The 17,723-nt window shown below is 31.3% G+C and overlaps 1 protein-coding gene across 1 annotated transcript in view; it reads left to right on the plus strand.

The window, feature by feature from the left end:
* The window catches only part of LOC115425423 (ras/Rap GTPase-activating protein SynGAP-like), a 31,202-nt gene that overhangs the window by 6,799 nt on the left and 6,680 nt on the right, over positions 1 to 17,723 (plus strand). Inside the window, exons 2-6 of the mRNA XM_030142999.1 lie at positions 1,832 to 1,977; positions 4,354 to 4,432; positions 9,917 to 9,984; positions 10,081 to 10,166; positions 16,466 to 16,595. Coding sequence (XP_029998859.1) covers positions 1,832 to 1,977; positions 4,354 to 4,432; positions 9,917 to 9,984; positions 10,081 to 10,166; positions 16,466 to 16,595 — 509 coding nt within the window. The remainder of the gene's footprint in view (positions 1 to 1,831; positions 1,978 to 4,353; positions 4,433 to 9,916; positions 9,985 to 10,080; positions 10,167 to 16,465; positions 16,596 to 17,723) is intronic.

Raw genomic sequence — 17,723 nt, forward strand, 5'->3', positions numbered from 1 at the left:
CTGCAGTCATTCTTTCTGTCAGTTCGTCTGCTGTTCTTATTTGACTGTAGATGAGATTGGTCTGTGTGTGGAACCGACACTAAAATGAGTTCCACAGCCTGGACTGTGGATTTTTTACACTTGTAAATTCATCCCAGGGGTCGGACTGGAACCTTTGACGGGACCCCATTTGGCCCCTGGGCCGCATGTTGACACCCCTGGTGTATTATGTGTGTTGTGCATAATTATAGTGGTGTCACTGAAGTTAACTACACTGTTAAAAAAAAAAAAAAAAAAAATTGTAAAAAAAAAAAAAAAAAACCCTGGTATTATTCCAGCAGCAGGGTGCTGAAAAAATACTGTTAAATAATGGAAAATACCATCTCATAAAAATACAGTAATTTTCCATAATTAAAATGCAGTTTTTGCCCTAACTTTACATGAGATTTTGCATATTTTTTTGACTTTTTAATGTTTAATAAAGAATATTTACATGTATTAAAACAATCAAATTACCTGTAAATATATTATAAATAATTTTCAATGAGACTCAGTTGTCCAATCCACTGATAAAAACTGTATTTGGACAGTTTATCAGTGCTTATACATGTTATACATTCACAAAATACATTTATTCAACATTTTGTTGTGAAACCTCCTGTATTACACAAGATATTTGTCAATTAACAACAGTCTGGTTCAACTGACAGAACAAATACTTCTTTACGGTTAATTGTCAGTAATTTATCTCGTTTTATTATTTTTTTTACAGTATAACTTTAAATTGACAGTTTAATCTCATAAATAGAAAATAAATATTTGTGAAATTTTGATACATTTGCAAATGTATTTTAACTGTATTTTTCTGTAAAAAAGAAAAATTTTCTTTTAAAAAATGGAAATTTTTTGGTTTTTCACAGTTACAGTTTTTTCACGTTATTTTACATTGACATGTAAAATCACAGTCTGGTTTTTGTCATTTCATTGATATTTTCCTGTATCTTAAAAGTACAAGAAAAATCTGTAAAATAAACAGTGAAAATTCTGTAAAATTACAGATATTTTTTACAGTGTAGTGTTAACAGTTAATACTTACTTCCAAAGAAAATGTCCCCACAGTGCAGAATGACGACAAAACAGGTTCAGCATCAGCTTTAATGGATGAAATACTGTTTCAAAATAATGGGTTTATATTTACACATTTATACATATTTTATCTGGGGATGGTGGTTATAGTCCCAACCCCCCCCCCCCCCAGACCAAGGTTCTAATAGTTTTGGATTTTTCCTTATAGTTTAGTTTTATTTAGTTTTACCTTTTTTTCTGTAATTCAGTTCGTTTTAATTCGTTTTCAGAGCAGGTTTGATAGTTTTTATTAGTTTTCATTTTCTTCTCAATGCTTAGTTTTAGTTTATTGATTTATTTTTTTCATATCTTCACTGTGGTATTCAAATAAATCCCATGCAGGACTTTGGTCTCCATGTTTCCAGGTAGAGTGGGGACGAGAAGACGACTCTAAACGACAAGTGATGATGAAGTGTCGTATGGTGCCAGCAGCTAAAATTCCTCGAGCGAAATAAATCGATTTCATATCAATCCGAATTTGACAAAGACGAAAACGAAGGGAATTTTATTCATAATTTTTATATGTTTTAGTTAGTTTTGTAAACACACAGTACAGTATCAGTTATTTATTTATTTATTTTTTTATTATAGCTTTTATTTATTTCAGTTAACGAAAATGTTTTTTCAATTCTAGTTTTCGTCATTTCGTTAGTTTTCGTTAACGATAGTAACCCTGCCCCAGACCAAACCTCCACCCTGGGTTTACATACGTCCTCATATGTGGCAGATGTGGCGGACGTGGCTGAGCCGGCTCCAACTGTGCCCTCTGAACCCCTCAGACTCCCATGGGTCCCACCTCAGGAGGTCCCCTTATGGGACATCAGCAACTGTATCCTAGAAGATGGACAGATTCTCATCTCCCCAGAGGAAGAGGTACAGTCACACAAAAACAAACACAACTACTACTTCTGTGTGGTCAGCCCAAAAATGTTGAACACCTACAAAATATTCCATAAACATGTGAACGCACCATGAACTTACTGATATAATTATACAGTTAACCCTTTCATGCATACTGGTCACTCCAGTGGACAGTTGTTCTCCAGCTGTTCTCTTGTATATTCATGGAATTTGTTGTTTTTGTTGTTTTAGTTCCATATCAGCCGACACAGCGGACGCTTATGCACCATCCCATACACTGATATTCAGACCATTACTGGAACTGTGCTGTTCTTGATGAACCTGATCTGCACTAACATGTCTGAGTGTAAATCAATTGCTTGTTATTGTTATTAGTCTGTAATTAACAGTTTTTGTAAAAAGTTTTTGGTAACACTTTATTTGAAGGTCTAGTTTCTAATGCATTAAGCGCACATTCATAAGACATTCTAATGCATTTAGAATGCATTAGAAAAGTCATTCCAACAGTTTAGGATCATGTCCAACTTCTACCAAGGTTCATCAAGTATTCTAAGTGTAGGCCTAATGTATTCTAAATTCAGCTTTCATCAGGTTTTCTACATCCATACCAAAGCAGTGTGAAGGAATTCATTTTTTTAGGTGGGAACTTTTGTTCGGTTTTGTCACTGGTCTCTATACCCATCTATTTTAGGGATTTCATATTTATTAAAAAAAAAAAAGTATGTGTTTGAATTAACAAAGATTTAGAGCTGCCACTTTATTTTTTATTTATGTATAAAACAACATGTAACACTTTTATTTACTGTCTCTGTTCTTTGAACTCTTTCATACATGAATTATGAGAACCTTAGTTGAGTTTTTATTTATTTATTTATTTTTGAGTATTTTTATTCCTCCTTAGACATGAAAAAAACAATGAGATCGAGGGTTTTTTTTCATAGATTTCCAAAAATGTCCACTCAACTCCACCATGAATTTTATTCTTGAAGCTCACAAACATGTATTTCAAACCCAATATCATAAAGTGATGTGAAAACAGTCAAATGAAACCATGTTTAATGCTGCTAATCTGATGTTTTCTCACATTTGAACATATTCTAATACTAGTTAATACTCACTTCATGGAGATAATATGCAAAAAAGAACAATTAACAATTGATTTCCACTCCAGAACCAATCCAGAACAGCCCAGTTCCAGTAATGGTCTGAATGTCAGTTTATGAGATGGTGCAGAAGCGTCCACTGTGTTGGCTGATATGGAACTAAAACCACTAAAGCCATGAATATACAAGAGAACAGCTGGAGAACAACTGTCCACTGGAGTGAGCACTATACATGAAAGGGTTCATGTTTGGTTTTGGCCAAATCCAGAGTTCTTCCGAACCCTTGGATGTCTAATTTTGGACTCAGCCTTTCCTCAGATCCAGCAGATACTGCTCATACGTCATCAGACTTGTGTTCTAATGTCATCCAACTGCTAAGAACCTTAGACAGTGTTGTCACTTTACTCAAAGCTCTGAAAGTCCTCCTGTAACTTATTCTTGATGTTTCTAAGGCATTCTTCAGTTTCACAAACTCCATGTCACAGCAGTTCTCTGTGTGTTTAGAAGTGGCTCCAGTTCTGATGGTTCGAATGTGTTCTGGAACCCAGGACTGGAGATTCTTCCTCCAAACACTGGTGTCACTTTGGTATGGATGTAGAAAACATGATGAAAGCTGAATTTAGAATACATTAGGCCTACACTTAGAATACTTGATGAACCTTGGTAGAAGTTGGACATGATCCTAAACTGTTGGAATGACTTTTCTCATGCATTCTAAATGCATTGGAATGTCTTATGAATGTGCGCTTAATGCATTAGAAACTAGACCTTCAAATCAAGTGTTACCAAGCTTTTTTTTTTTTTTTTTGCATATTGTCTCCATGAAGTGAGTAATGACTGGTATTAGAGCGTTAAAATGTGAGAAAACATCAGATTAGCAGCATTAAAAATGTCTGCTAAAGGTCCATACTGTCTCCACACATATTTTTTGTAGGTATTCATTTATCAGACAAACTAGTAAAGCAGGTAACAAACAACTACCCCGTCTGATAAATGAATTACCTACAATGAGCATTCAAATGTTTTTATTTCACACTTTCACAAAATATATCAGTAAATACATGTTTCTTTGCTCCAAAAATTAAACGTGTGGTGTCCAGCTGAGCGGACACTTTTGCGGCTCCATGAAAAATAGGTTCAGAAGAAAATTAAACATGCCCAAAGAGGAATAAAAACACTCAAGAAAAAAATGTAGATTAAGGGTCTCATAATTCATGCATGAAAGGGTTAAATGTCCAGGGTTGTTATTCTGATTCAGTAACAGTTTGTGCTTTTTGTTTCTCAGCCAACGATGTGGACCCGCAACCGTGTCAGCAGCTGTCTGTCCAACTTCAGCATGCAGAACCTGGTAGACATCGAGTCAGGTCAGAGGCTTCTGTCACACACACACACACACACACACACACACACACACACACACACACACACATAGTAGGGATGTAACCATATGAAAATTTCATATCACGGTTATTGTGACCAAAATTATCACGATTATCAAGATTATCGTGGTATTATTGAAACTGTGCTCAAAATGTTCAAAAAGTACTGATACACACACTGAAAGAATTTAACCAAGTTGTATTTGGAAAACAACAACAACAAAAAAACAAATAAAATAATTGGTACAATGTACTTTCTGTGTCAGAAACATTCAAATATTAACCCTTAGTGGTCTGAGTCTATTTTGACCGTTTTTCAGTCCTTTTGATTTTGCCTTTATATACTATAGAAACAAATGTTTACTATTTTATATATTTTAGCACAGCTTCATTCATATCATCTGCCTCTTATTTTTTTCACCTTTAACCTACTGTATCAACATAAAAGGACAGAAAATACCAAAAAAATACATAAAATCCAATTTGAAAAATGTATATAATTTATTGCATAAATAACACACAGATGCTTAACGAACCTTTTCACAGACTTTAAAAGTGAATATTGGTTCCAAATATTAGGTATGTACAATTAAAATTGTCATAAATTAAAACTATACTCAAATATTTGACATTAAAGCAGATCTTTACATAGGCGTTTTCACTGAAAAAGTGTGGTAATCAAACACAGTTATCATGATAATTAGAATTTAAACGGTAAAACTAACCACCTGCAATTTTACCACCGTTTATCATTATACCGGTAATCGTTACATCCCCAACACATATACATAACTTCTAAACTGTAAAGGAAAAAAAAACACACATATGTATTTTAACCTCCTCAGACCCAGGAAATGTCAGCAAACTACCAGCTTTTTTTGTTTTTATTAAATCAGTGCCTATATTAGAAACATCATGATGCAACAGTTTTTTCAGATGCACTTTTTACATTTTTATGGAATGTCCTTTGTGGTGGACAGATTTTACCTCCACCAGGAGGTATTGTGATCACTTTGCTTTGTGTGTTTGTGTGTTTGTTTGTTTGTTTGTTTGTTTGCTTGCTTGTTAGCACCTTTACAGGAAAACTTTTCCACCCATCTTCCCCAAATCTTCCCCACAGATAGGCCTAGGCCCTGGGACCAACCCAGTCCATTTTGGTCCCAGTAGGCCAAAGTTCAAGGTCACAGCAAGGTCACAACATCTACAATTTTCCATCTGTCATCATTGACACATTTTAGAAAATTCATTAAAAATTCAAAACAACTCCAATTAGCCTCCAATTGGATCCACCTGTAGCTTAGAACTAGGGATGTAACAATATGAAAATTTCATATCATGATTATTGTGACCAAAATTATCACAATTATGATTATTATCGCGGTATTATTGAAATTGTGCTCAAAATGTTCAAAAAGTACTGATACACACACTGAAATAATTTAACCAAGTTACATTTTGAGAAAAAAAAAAAAAATAGGCACAATGTACTTTCTGTTGCAGAAACATTTAAATATTATTAATATTATTATTATATCAAATATACAAATGTGCATTAAAGATGGCATCTGAAAGCCACTGTCTGACCATTTTCCATATCGGGTTTGAGTATAGATAGATAGATAGATAGTCACTCTCTCTCTCTCTCTTTCAAAGTGTGTTAGTCAAACACGTTATCATGATAATTAGAATTTAAATGCTAATACTAACCATTGGTAATTTTACCACGGTTTATCGTTATACCAGTAATCGTTACGTCCCTACTTAGAACAAGCTCTTGTATCTGGACCTAAATTGTCCACATTCATTGTGGAATGTGGACTCTGTGGACATTTACACTGAACATTGAAAATCCCATTTACCACACATTTACAATTAGAACTCAACTAATACTGATGTGAATTGAATCTAATTGGACAGACACATGACTGGGACCAAGCTTCAACTGTTTCTGCTGTATGGAACAACCTGGAAACTGTTGAATTTAAACAGAAACAGTCGATCCACACATGCACACTGTTCAGGGTGAAGGAGGAGGTTTGAGTTCTGAACACTTGTCTTTTCTTTGTTTTTGTATAAAGTGGTGAAACTCTTGTCCATGAATGTGGACAGAAAACCCATCGCTGGGTCTGAGCAAGGATCTAATAGTTTTGGATTTTTCATTCTAGTTTAGTTTTATTTAGTTTTGTCTTTGTTTTCTCTAATGCAGTTAGTTTTAATTAGTTTTCAGGGTAGGTTTGCTAGTTTTTATTAGTTTTTGTTTTTTTCTAAATGCTTAGTTTTAGTTTAGTTCTAGTATTAGCTTTAATTTTTTCATATCTTTTCTCTTCTTCTCTGTCGTCGTATTCAAATCAATCCCAGACAGGACTCTGCTGCTTTAGTCTCCATGTTTCCAGGTAGAGTGGGGACCAGAAGACGACTGGAAACCACCAGCGAACACAAGTGACGGAGCATCATTTTTATCCATTTTAGTTAGTTTCGTAAACACACAATACAGTTTCAGTTAGTTGTTGTTTTTTTTTTTTCTTTTAATTCTAGTTTTTATTTATTTCAGTTAACAAAAATGTTTTTTCAATTCTAGTTTTGGTCATTTTGATAGTGTTCCTTAACGATAATACCCTTGGGTCTGAGGAGTTTAAAAGGCACCGAGTACAACAGAAAAACCACCCAAACCACTGAAGGATCCAGCAGAACATATACTGACATCACAGCAGCATTATGTGTAATTTAGTCGACAGTAACAGAGGAAATAGCTGAATGTTTCTGCGTGCGAGTAGTTGTCAAATTGCTTCCTCTACATTTTTTGGGGAAGATAACATCACCCAGGGGTCCAATGAGATCTTAGAGAGAAAAAAGAGAAAGAAGAAGTCTGTCTGTCTCCAAGGCATTTGACTCAGAGTACATGCATTTGCACGGTCGTAGAGGCTGGTTTTTGGCTAGCTGGTCTGACCAACACCAGCTGACACTTTACAGACTGAGAAGGGCAATGATAAGGACGCTGATGTCCAAGGAGAACGGCTGTGCTGCACCTCTGGACTAAATGATGGGGTTTAGACGATGGATTGTATGTGGTGGGGCTTTGGGTAAGCAACGACTATTTAACCCTTTCACGCATGAATTAGGAGAACCTTAATCAAGATTTTTTTTTTTTTTTCCTGAGTGTTTTTATTCCTCTTTAGGCATTAAAAAAAAAAAAATAATAATAATAATAATAATGTGACTGAATTTTTTTTTATCAACCTATTTTTCATGGAGTTACAAAATGTCCGCTCAGCTGAACACCATGCGTTTAAGTTTTGAAGCGAAGAAATATATATCGTCGGTTTCCTGATAAAACCTGCTAAGTGACATTTTTGGTTGGGAATAAAAACCTGCTGTCTCCCCTGTTATAGCTTCAAATTTCAGTCTCCTGTGAAAGTTGTTTACATTCCATCATAAGTACTAACATTAAAGGAACAGATATTTTTTGTCATATTTCACAGTTTCCTGTTGTATAAAATGTTTTTGGTTTCTCCTGTAAAATTTGCCAAAAGTCACATAGCAGGTTTTATCAGGAAACCGACGATATTTACTGATATACTGTGTGAAAACTATGAAAAAAAAAACATTTTTAATGCTGATAATCTGGTGTTTTCTCACATTTTAACATACTCTAACACTAATTATTACTCACTTCATGGAGATATGCAAAAAAAACCCCCAACTTTTTGTTTAAAAAACTATTAATTACAGTCTAATAACGATAACAAGCAACTGATTTACACTCAAACATGTTCGTGCAGATCAGGTTTATCAAGAACAACAAAGTTACAGTAATGGTATGAATCGCAGTGTATTATGGGATGGTGCATAAGCGTCCACCGTTTTGGCTGACATGGAACTCAAACAACAAAAGACATGAATATACAAGAGAACAGCTGTAGAGTAACTGAATAACTGTCCACTTTTTAATTTATTATTATTATTTTTTTTTTAAGAGAAAAAACTAAAATAAATTAAAATAAAAACCAAATAAAAAATACATAAATAAATAAATATAAAATAAATGAAGTAAAATAAAATAACTAATAAAATAAAATAAAAACCAAATAAAAAATATAAATAAATAAATGAATAAATACAAAATAAATAAAATTAAATTTAAAAAAAATAGCTGTCTGCTGTAGTGACCACTATGTATGAAAGGGTTAAAATCTGCCACAAAATCTTACTATATTGAACTGAAAACATGTTTCATTTTTAACAGAAAGTGTGCTGAGGAACATCAATGAGTCTAAATAATAAAAATGTTCGCTCTGAGGATGTGTAAATTTAACAACCTGCAGCTCTAAGTGGAAACCACATCCTGTATTTGTTTGTGTTAGATAATAGGTTGGATCAGTGTTTTGATATTTAGTCCTCAGCAGTGGAAGTGAACAAATGACTAAGTGTAGAACAGGACAGGACTGTGAATTCTCCCAACTTTAGTCTCCATGTTGTCAGGTAGAGTGGGGACGAGAGGCCGACTCTAAATGACAAGTGAGCAGAAGTGTCGTATGGTGCCGCTAGCTAAATTTGCTAGCGCGAAATAAATCACTTTTGTATCAGTCTGACATTGACAAAGACGAAGACGAAGGGAATTTTATCCATAATTTTTATCCGTTTTAGTTTGTTTTGTAAACACACAATACAGTTTCAGTTAGTTATTGTTTTTTTCTTTTAATTATAGTTTTTATTTATTTCAGATAACGAAAATGTTTTTCAAGTCTAATTTTCATCATTTCGTTAGTTTTTGTTAACGATAATAACCTTGGGACCAACCCATTACATTTTGGTCCCAGTAGGCCAAAGTTCAAGGTCACAGCAAGGTCACAACATCTACAATTTTCCATCTGTCATCATTGAGCAATTTTCCAAAATTTATAAAAAATTCAAAACGACTCCGATTCTCCTCCAATTGGATCCACCTGTAGCTTAGAACAGTATCTTGTATCTGGAACTAAATTGTCCACATCCACTGTGGAATGTGGACTCTGTGGACATTTACATTTAACACTGAAAATCCCATTTACCACACATTTAAAATTAGAACTCAAGAAATACTGATTGGAATTTAATAGAATTGGACATAATTATAATAATTGGACTGCATGGAACAACCTGGAAACTGTTGAATTTAAACAGAAACAGTCGATCCACACATGCACACCGTTCAGGGTGAGTGTGAGAACCCTGCTGTATATAGATATATATAGATATAGAATTTTTTGGGTGTCATTGTCACAGTGTTCATTTATTTATTTATTTGTTTATTTATTTATTTGCACATCACAAACAACAATAACAAAAAGAACAGGAAAGTGCAGGACAGGTTAGAAGCTAAAAAGGCTTATATAAACGCCTCCCCAAAAAATAAAGAAAACACACAAAAAAGAAAGAAAAAAAAAAGGAATACAAATGTGCTAATTTCTTGTCTTTGTTGCTCATGTCCAGAGTGCAGCCCGGACCATGTGGGTCAACCAGGAGGTCCTCGACCAAAGGTCCAAGACGGTGGAGTGAGGGTGAGTACACTGAGGGTCAGAGTCTCACTGATAGCCCCTCATGTCCTGTGTGTGTATCATCTGTAATGGCGGCCACGCTTCCCTTCTTCACCTCAGGCGCTCATTAAAAGACGTCTTGAGAGCAAGGCCAAGAGGAATAGCAACCCCCCGCCGAACCCCATGGGACTGCACAAAGGAAGCAGGTACAGTACAGAGGCTTCGAACGCACATATCTGGGTTCAGTCGCATCTGTGTTGCCTAGACTATGTTCTCCAGGGGATTTACAATGAAACCATGACTAGGAGGGGATCTGCAAAGAGGGTTTTTTTTGTCTTTTGTGATCAAGTTTTTATTGTTTGCATCAGACATCATTATTGTACACTGTAAAAAATGACTGTAGAACTAACACCAAAAAGTTGTAAAATTACAACATAAAAAAACTGTCGGTGACAACACAATGCAAAGTTGTTTATTTGAAAAGACTTTTGTGTCAATGATTAAATCAAATATAGCTGTAGATTTTACAGGAAGAGTATGTGAACAAAACCAGATTAGTATGAAGAAATGATGGATTTGTATTGTTTTTAGAAAATAAAACTGTAAAATGAAAAACAATGTGGTGCCGTTTAAATTGCAAAGACCATAATGTTGAAATAACGGCATATTTGCTTTTTTTTTTTTTTTTTTTAATAAAAAAGTTATATAAAAAAGTAAACATTTAACATTTTAAATTTGTAACTGAATGTGTTGGTAGAGTTGGTAGAGCGGCTCGTCCAATAACCAAGGGTTGGTGGTTCCAATCCTGGCTCTGACTGTCCATATGTCCAAGTGTCCATGGAAGACACTGAACCCTAAACTGGTCCCAGTTGGACCTGGTGGATTTGGAAAGAGCTGTGGACACCATGAAGGAGGAGAAAATGAGCTAAAGAAGTGCAGAACATTTACCATTTAAATCCACTGTTAAATCTACATGTTTAAACTGTTAAATCTACATGTTTAAACTGTTAAATCTACATGTTTAAACTGTTAAATCTACATGTTTAAACTGTTAAATCTACACATTTAAACTGTTAAATCTACATGTTTAAACTGTTAAATCTACATGTTTAAAAATGTTAAATCTACATGTTTAAAAATGTTAAATCTACATGTTTAAACGGTTAAATCTACATGTTTAAACTGTTAAATCTACATGTTTAAAAATGTTAAATCTACATGTTTAAAAATGTTAAATCTACATGTTTAAACTGTTAAATCTACATGTTTAAACTGTTAAATCTACATGTTTAAAAATGTTAAATCTACATGTTTAAAAATGTTAAATCTACGTGTTTAAACTGTTAAATCTACGTGTTTAAACTGTTAAATCTACGTGTTTAAACTGTTAAATCTACATGTTTAAACTGTTAAATCTACATGTTTAAACTGTTAAATCTACATGTTTAAACTGTTAAATCTACGTGTTTAAACGGTTAAATCTACATGTTTAAACTGTTAAATCTACATGTTTAAACGGTTAAATCTACATGTTTAAACTGTTAAATCTACATGTTTAAAAATGTTAAATCTACATGTTTAAACGGTTAAATCTACATGTTTAAAATGTTAAATCTACGTGTTTAAACGGTTAAATCTACATGTTTAAACTGTTAAATCTACATGTTTAAACTGTTAAATCTACATGTTTAAACTGTTAAATCTACATGTTTAAAAATGTTAAATCTACATGTTTAAACTGTTAAATCTACATGTTTAAACTGTTAAATCTACATGTTTAAAAATGTTAAATCTACATGTTTAAACTGTTAAATCTACATGTTTAAACTGTTAAATCTACATGTTTAAACGGTTAAATCTACATGTTTAAAATGTTAAATCTACATGTTTAAAAATGTTAAATCTACATGTTTAAACTGTTAAATCTACATGTTTAAACTGTTAAATCTACATGTTTAAACGGTTAAATCTACATGTTTAAAATGTTAAATCTACGTGTTTAAACGGTTAAATCTACATGTTTAAACTGTTAAATCTACATGTTTAAACTGTTAAATCTACATGTTTAAACTGTTAAATCTACATGTTTAAACGGTTAAATCTACATGTTTAAAATGTTAAATCTACATGTTTAAAAATGTTCAATCTACATGTTTAAACTGTTAAATCTACATGTTTAAACTGTTAAATCTACATGTTTAAACTGTTAAATCTACATGTTTAAACTGTTAAATCTACATGTTTAAACGGTTAAATCTACATGTTTAAAATGTTAAATCTACATGTTTAAAAATGTTAAATCTACATGTTTAAACTGTTAAATCTACATGTTTAAACTGTTAAATCTACATGTTTAAACGGTTAAATCTACATGTTTAAAATGTTAAATCTACGTGTTTAAACGGTTAAATCTACATGTTTAAACTGTTAAATCTACATGTTTAAACTGTTAAATCTACATGTTTAAACTGTTAAATCTACATGTTTAAACGGTTAAATCTACATGTTTAAAATGTTAAATCTACATGTTTAAAAATGTTCAATCTACATGTTTAAACTGTTAAATCTACATGTTTAAACTGTTAAATCTACATGTTTAAACTGTTAAATCTACATGTTTAAACGGTTAAATCTACATGTTTAAACTGTTAAATCTACATGTTTAAACTGTTAAATCTACATGTTTAAACTGTTAAATCTACATGTTTAAACTGTTAAATCTACATGTTTAAAAATGTTAAATCTACATGTTTAAACTGTTAAATCTACATGTTTAAACTGTTAAATCTACATGTTTAAACTGTTAAATCTACATGTTTAAAAATGTTAAATCTACATGTTTAAACTGTTAAATCTACATGTTTAAACTGTTAAATCTACATGTTTAAACGGTTAAATCTACATGTTTAAAATGTTAAATCTACATGTTTAAACTGTTCAATCTACATGTTTAAACTGTTAAATCTACATGTTTAAAAATGTTCAATCTACATGTTTAAACTGTTAAATCTACATGTTTAAACTGTTAAATCTACATGTTTAAACTGTTAAATCTACATGTTTAAACGGTTAAATCTACATGTTTAAACTGTTAAATCTACATGTTTAAACTGTTAAATCTACATGTTTAAACTGTTAAATATACATGTTTAAACTGTTAAATCTACATGTTTAAACTGTTAAATCTACATGTTTAAAAATGTTAAATCTACATGTTTAAACTGTTAAATCTACATGTTTAAACGGTTAAATCTACATGTTTAAAATGTTAAATCTACATGTTTAAAAATGTTAAATCTACATGTTTAAACTGTTAAATCTACATGTTTAAACGGTTAAATCTACATGTTTAAAATGTTAAATCTACATGTTTAAACTGTTAAATCTACATGTTTAAACTGTTAAATCTACATGTTTAAACTGTTAAATCTACATGTTTAAAAATGTTAAATCTACATGTTTAAAATGTTAAATCTACATGTTTAAAATGTTAAATCTACATGTTTAAACGGTTAAATCTACATGTTTAAAATGTTAAATCTACATGTTTAAACTGTTAAATCTACATTTTTAAACTGTTAAATATACATGTTTAAAATGTTAAATCTACATGTTTAAACTGTTAAATCTACATGTTTAAACTGTTAAATCTACATGTTTAAACTGTTAAATCTACATGTTTAAACGGTTAAATCTACACGTTTAAACGGTTAAATCTACACGTTTAAACTGTTAAATCTACATGTTTAAACGGTTAAATCTACATGTTTAAAAATGTTAAATCTACATGTTTAAACTGTTAAATCTACATGTTTAAACTGTTAAATCTACATGTTTAAACGGTTAAATCTACATGTTTAAACTGTTAAATCTACATGTTTAAACTGTTAAATCTACATGTTTAAAAATGTTAAATCTACATGTTTAAACTGTTAAATCTACATGTTTAAACTGTTAAATCTACACGTTTAAACTGTTAAATCTACATGTTTAAAATGTTAAATCTACATGTTTAAAAATGTTAAATCTACATGTTTAAAATGTTAAATCTACATGTTTAAAATGTTAAATCTACATGTTTAAACGGTTAAATCTACATGTTTAAAAATGTTAAATCTACATGTTTAAACTGTTAAATCTACATGTTTAAACTGTTAAATCTACACGTTTAAACTGTTAAATCTACATGTTTAAACGGTTAAATCTACATGTTTAAAAATGTTAAATCTACATGTTTAAACTGTTAAATCTACATGTTTAAACTGTTAAATCTACACGTTTAAACTGTTAAATCTACATGTTTAAACGGTTAAATCTACATGTTTAAAAATGTTCAGTCTACATGTTTAAAATGTTAAATCTACATGTTTAAAAATGTTCAGTCTACTTGTTTAAAATGTTAAATCTACATGTTTAAAATGTTAAATCTACATGTTTAAACGGTTAAATCTACATGTTTAAAAATGTTAAATCTACATGTTTAAACTGTTAAATCTACATGTTTAAACGGTTAAATCTACACGTTTAAAATGTTAAATCTACATGTTTAAACTGTTAAATCTACATGTTTAAAAATGTTAAATCTACATGTTTAAACTGTTAAATCTACATGTTTAAAAATGTTCAGTCTACATGTTTAAAATGTTAAATCTACATGTTTAAAAATATTCAGTCTACTTGTTTAAAATGTTAAATCTACATGTTTAAAATGTTAAATCTACATGTTTAAAATGGTAAATCTACATGTTTAAAAATGTTAAATCTACATGTTTAAACGGTTAAATCTACATGTTTAAAAATGTTCAGTCTACATGTTTAAAATGTTAAATCTACATGTTTAAAATGTTAAATCTACATGTTTAAAATGTTAAATCTACATGTTTAAAATGGTAAATCTACATGTTTAAAAATGTTCAGTCTACATGTTTAAAATGTTAAATCTACATGTTTAAAATGTTAAATCTACATGTTTAAAATGTTAAATCTACATATTTAAAATGTTCAGTCTACATGTTACTCTGTAAAAATGTTTACAGTTGGATGTGTTTTTTACAGTACAGTTCTGGAAACCACAGCTGCCAGTTTTTTTTCCATAAAAACAACAGGATTTTTTTTTACAGTGTATAAGATGATCAAGCAAAAAAAAGAGAAGTTGCCCAAATATTTACTTTAACCCCCCTTTATTACCCATCTCTCCTCCTCCCACCACCATTAAGAAAACGGAATTTTACAAGGAAACCACTTCCACAAGCAAATGGAATTCTAATTTCTTCAGTCAGTGATATCAAAAGACAAATAACAGACATGTACGGCTTTGGAAGTCATTATTAAACTGTGACAAAGACATCAAACATCAACAGTTTCATTATGCCATTTGTAAAGCCAGTAGGTTCACTTCTGTGCAAATGTGACTGAAAAATCTGGCAAAACACGTGTGAAATGTGTTTCTGTACATAGAAATAATCTGTATTTTAATTCATGATGAATGAAAACAGACAGACAAAAAATTCAAACTGAACATCAGATGATCTTGTTGAAGGACCATGACCCATAATTTCTATAGAGAGTTACAGATGGTCTAATAAATATTAAAGTTAAATAAAATACACTGTAAAAAAAAATCTGTAATTTAACAGAATTTTCGCTGTTTATTTTACAGATTTTTCCTGTATTTTTAAGATACAAGAAAATATCAATGAAATTCCAAAAACAGACTGTGATTTTACATGTCAAATGTAAAATAACATGACAAAACTGTAACTGTGAATAACCATAAAATGTAAAAAAAAAAAAAAAATTTTAAGAAATTTTTTCTTTTTTCACAGAAAAATACAGTTAAAATACATTTGAAAATGTATCATAATTTCACAAATATTTATTTTCTATTTATGAGATTAAACTGTTCATTTAAAGTTTAATACTGTAAAAAAAAATCATAAAATGAGATAAAATTACTGACAATTAACCGTTAAAGAAGTATTTGTTGTGTCAGTTGAACCAGACTTGTTTGTTAATTGACAAATATCTTGTGTAATTACAGGAGGTTTCACAACAAAAATGTTGAATAAATGTATTTTTGTGAATGTATAATATGTATAAGCACTGATAAACTGTCCAAATACAGTTTTTATCAATGGATTGGACAACTGAGTCTGATTGAAAATTATTTATATATATATTTACAGGTAATTTGATTGTTTTAATACATGTAAATATTCTTTATTAAACATTAAAAAGTTAAAAAAAAAAAAAAAAAAAAAAAATAAAATCTCATGTAAAGTTAGGGCATAAAGCTGTATTTTAATCATGGAAAATTACTGTATTTTTATAAGATGGTTATTTTCCGCTATTTTCCAGTATTTTTTTGGCACCCCAGCTGCCAGAATATTACTGTTTTTTACTTTTTTTTTTCTTTTTTTTTTACAGTGTAGCTAGAACGCAATTATGCACAACAAATTTCTATATTTATCAGTTCAGCTTCTGACCAACATTTTTGTTTTTGAAGGCATTATGGTTCCCGGGAATCTGTGTCGATCCCTCTGAGTACAGTGGGCAGTCTGGACCTGAGCGCGGACACCAGCACCGTCATCAGGCCCGTCCACAGCTCCATTCTGGGGGAAAAGTACTGCTTTGAGGTACAGCTTCACTTGGGCATTGTTAACGTGTTCTTTTTTTGGACATTTCAGGGACAAATCTGGACTCAAAATCGATCTCAAAGTTGACAAAATTTATTGAGATCACAAATAAGGTGGACACTCAGCGCTGAGGACTCAAGAACAATGAGCCCCGAACATTAGATGAAATGTACATTTATTGACTGTATGGGAGTGGGGGGGGGGGGCTCACCCGGACAAATGGGTTGGTCTTTAAAGGTACTGGAGACTTTTGTGACCAATTTTTCATCAGATCTGTCAAACTTCAGTCATATCCTCAGTAGGGATGTAACAATTACTGGTATAACAATAAACCGCGGTAAAATTGGCAACGGTTAGTATTACCATTTAAATTCTAATTATCATGATAACTGTGTTTGATTAACGCACTTTTCTTGAGAAAATGCCCAAGTAAAGATCTGCTTTTATGTCAAATATTTGAATATAGTTTTAATTTTTACAATTTTAATTTTACATACCTAATATTTGGAACCAATATTCACTTTTAAAGTCTTTGAAAAGGTTCGTTAAGCATCTGTGTGTTATTTATGGAATAAAGTATATACATTTTTCAAAGTGGATTTTATATATTGTGTTTTTTGTCCTTTTGTGTTGATATAGTAGCTAAAAGTGAAAAAATAATAGACAGATGAGATAGATGAATCAAAAGGACTGAAAAAAGGACTAAATAGGCTCAGACCACTAAGGGTTAATATTTGAATGTTTCTGCAACAGAAGGGACATTGTGCCAATTATTTTATTTGTTTTTTTTGTTGTTGTTGTTTTTTTTGCAGAATACAACGTGGTTCAGTTCTTTCAGTGTGTGCATTAGTACTTTTTGAACATTTTGAGCACAATTTCAACAATACCGTGATAATAATGATAACCGCGATAATTTTGGTCACAATAACCATGATATGAAATTTTCATATTGTTACATCCCTAATCCTCAGTATCATGAATCTGTTCGTCTGTCTGTCATTACTCAGCTGAATCTCTTGCATCACAGTGAACAGTTTCTTGGTTCCATCCACCAGAAACAAACCATGTGTTTACAAACGAGCCGGGAGGGAACTCGGGCATCTTTGGAATTTTATCGCGACGTGCATT

The sequence above is a fragment of the Sphaeramia orbicularis genome, chromosome 1 (assembly GCF_902148855.1).
Source record: "Sphaeramia orbicularis chromosome 1, fSphaOr1.1, whole genome shotgun sequence".
NCBI lineage: Eukaryota > Metazoa > Chordata > Actinopteri > Kurtiformes > Apogonidae > Sphaeramia > Sphaeramia orbicularis.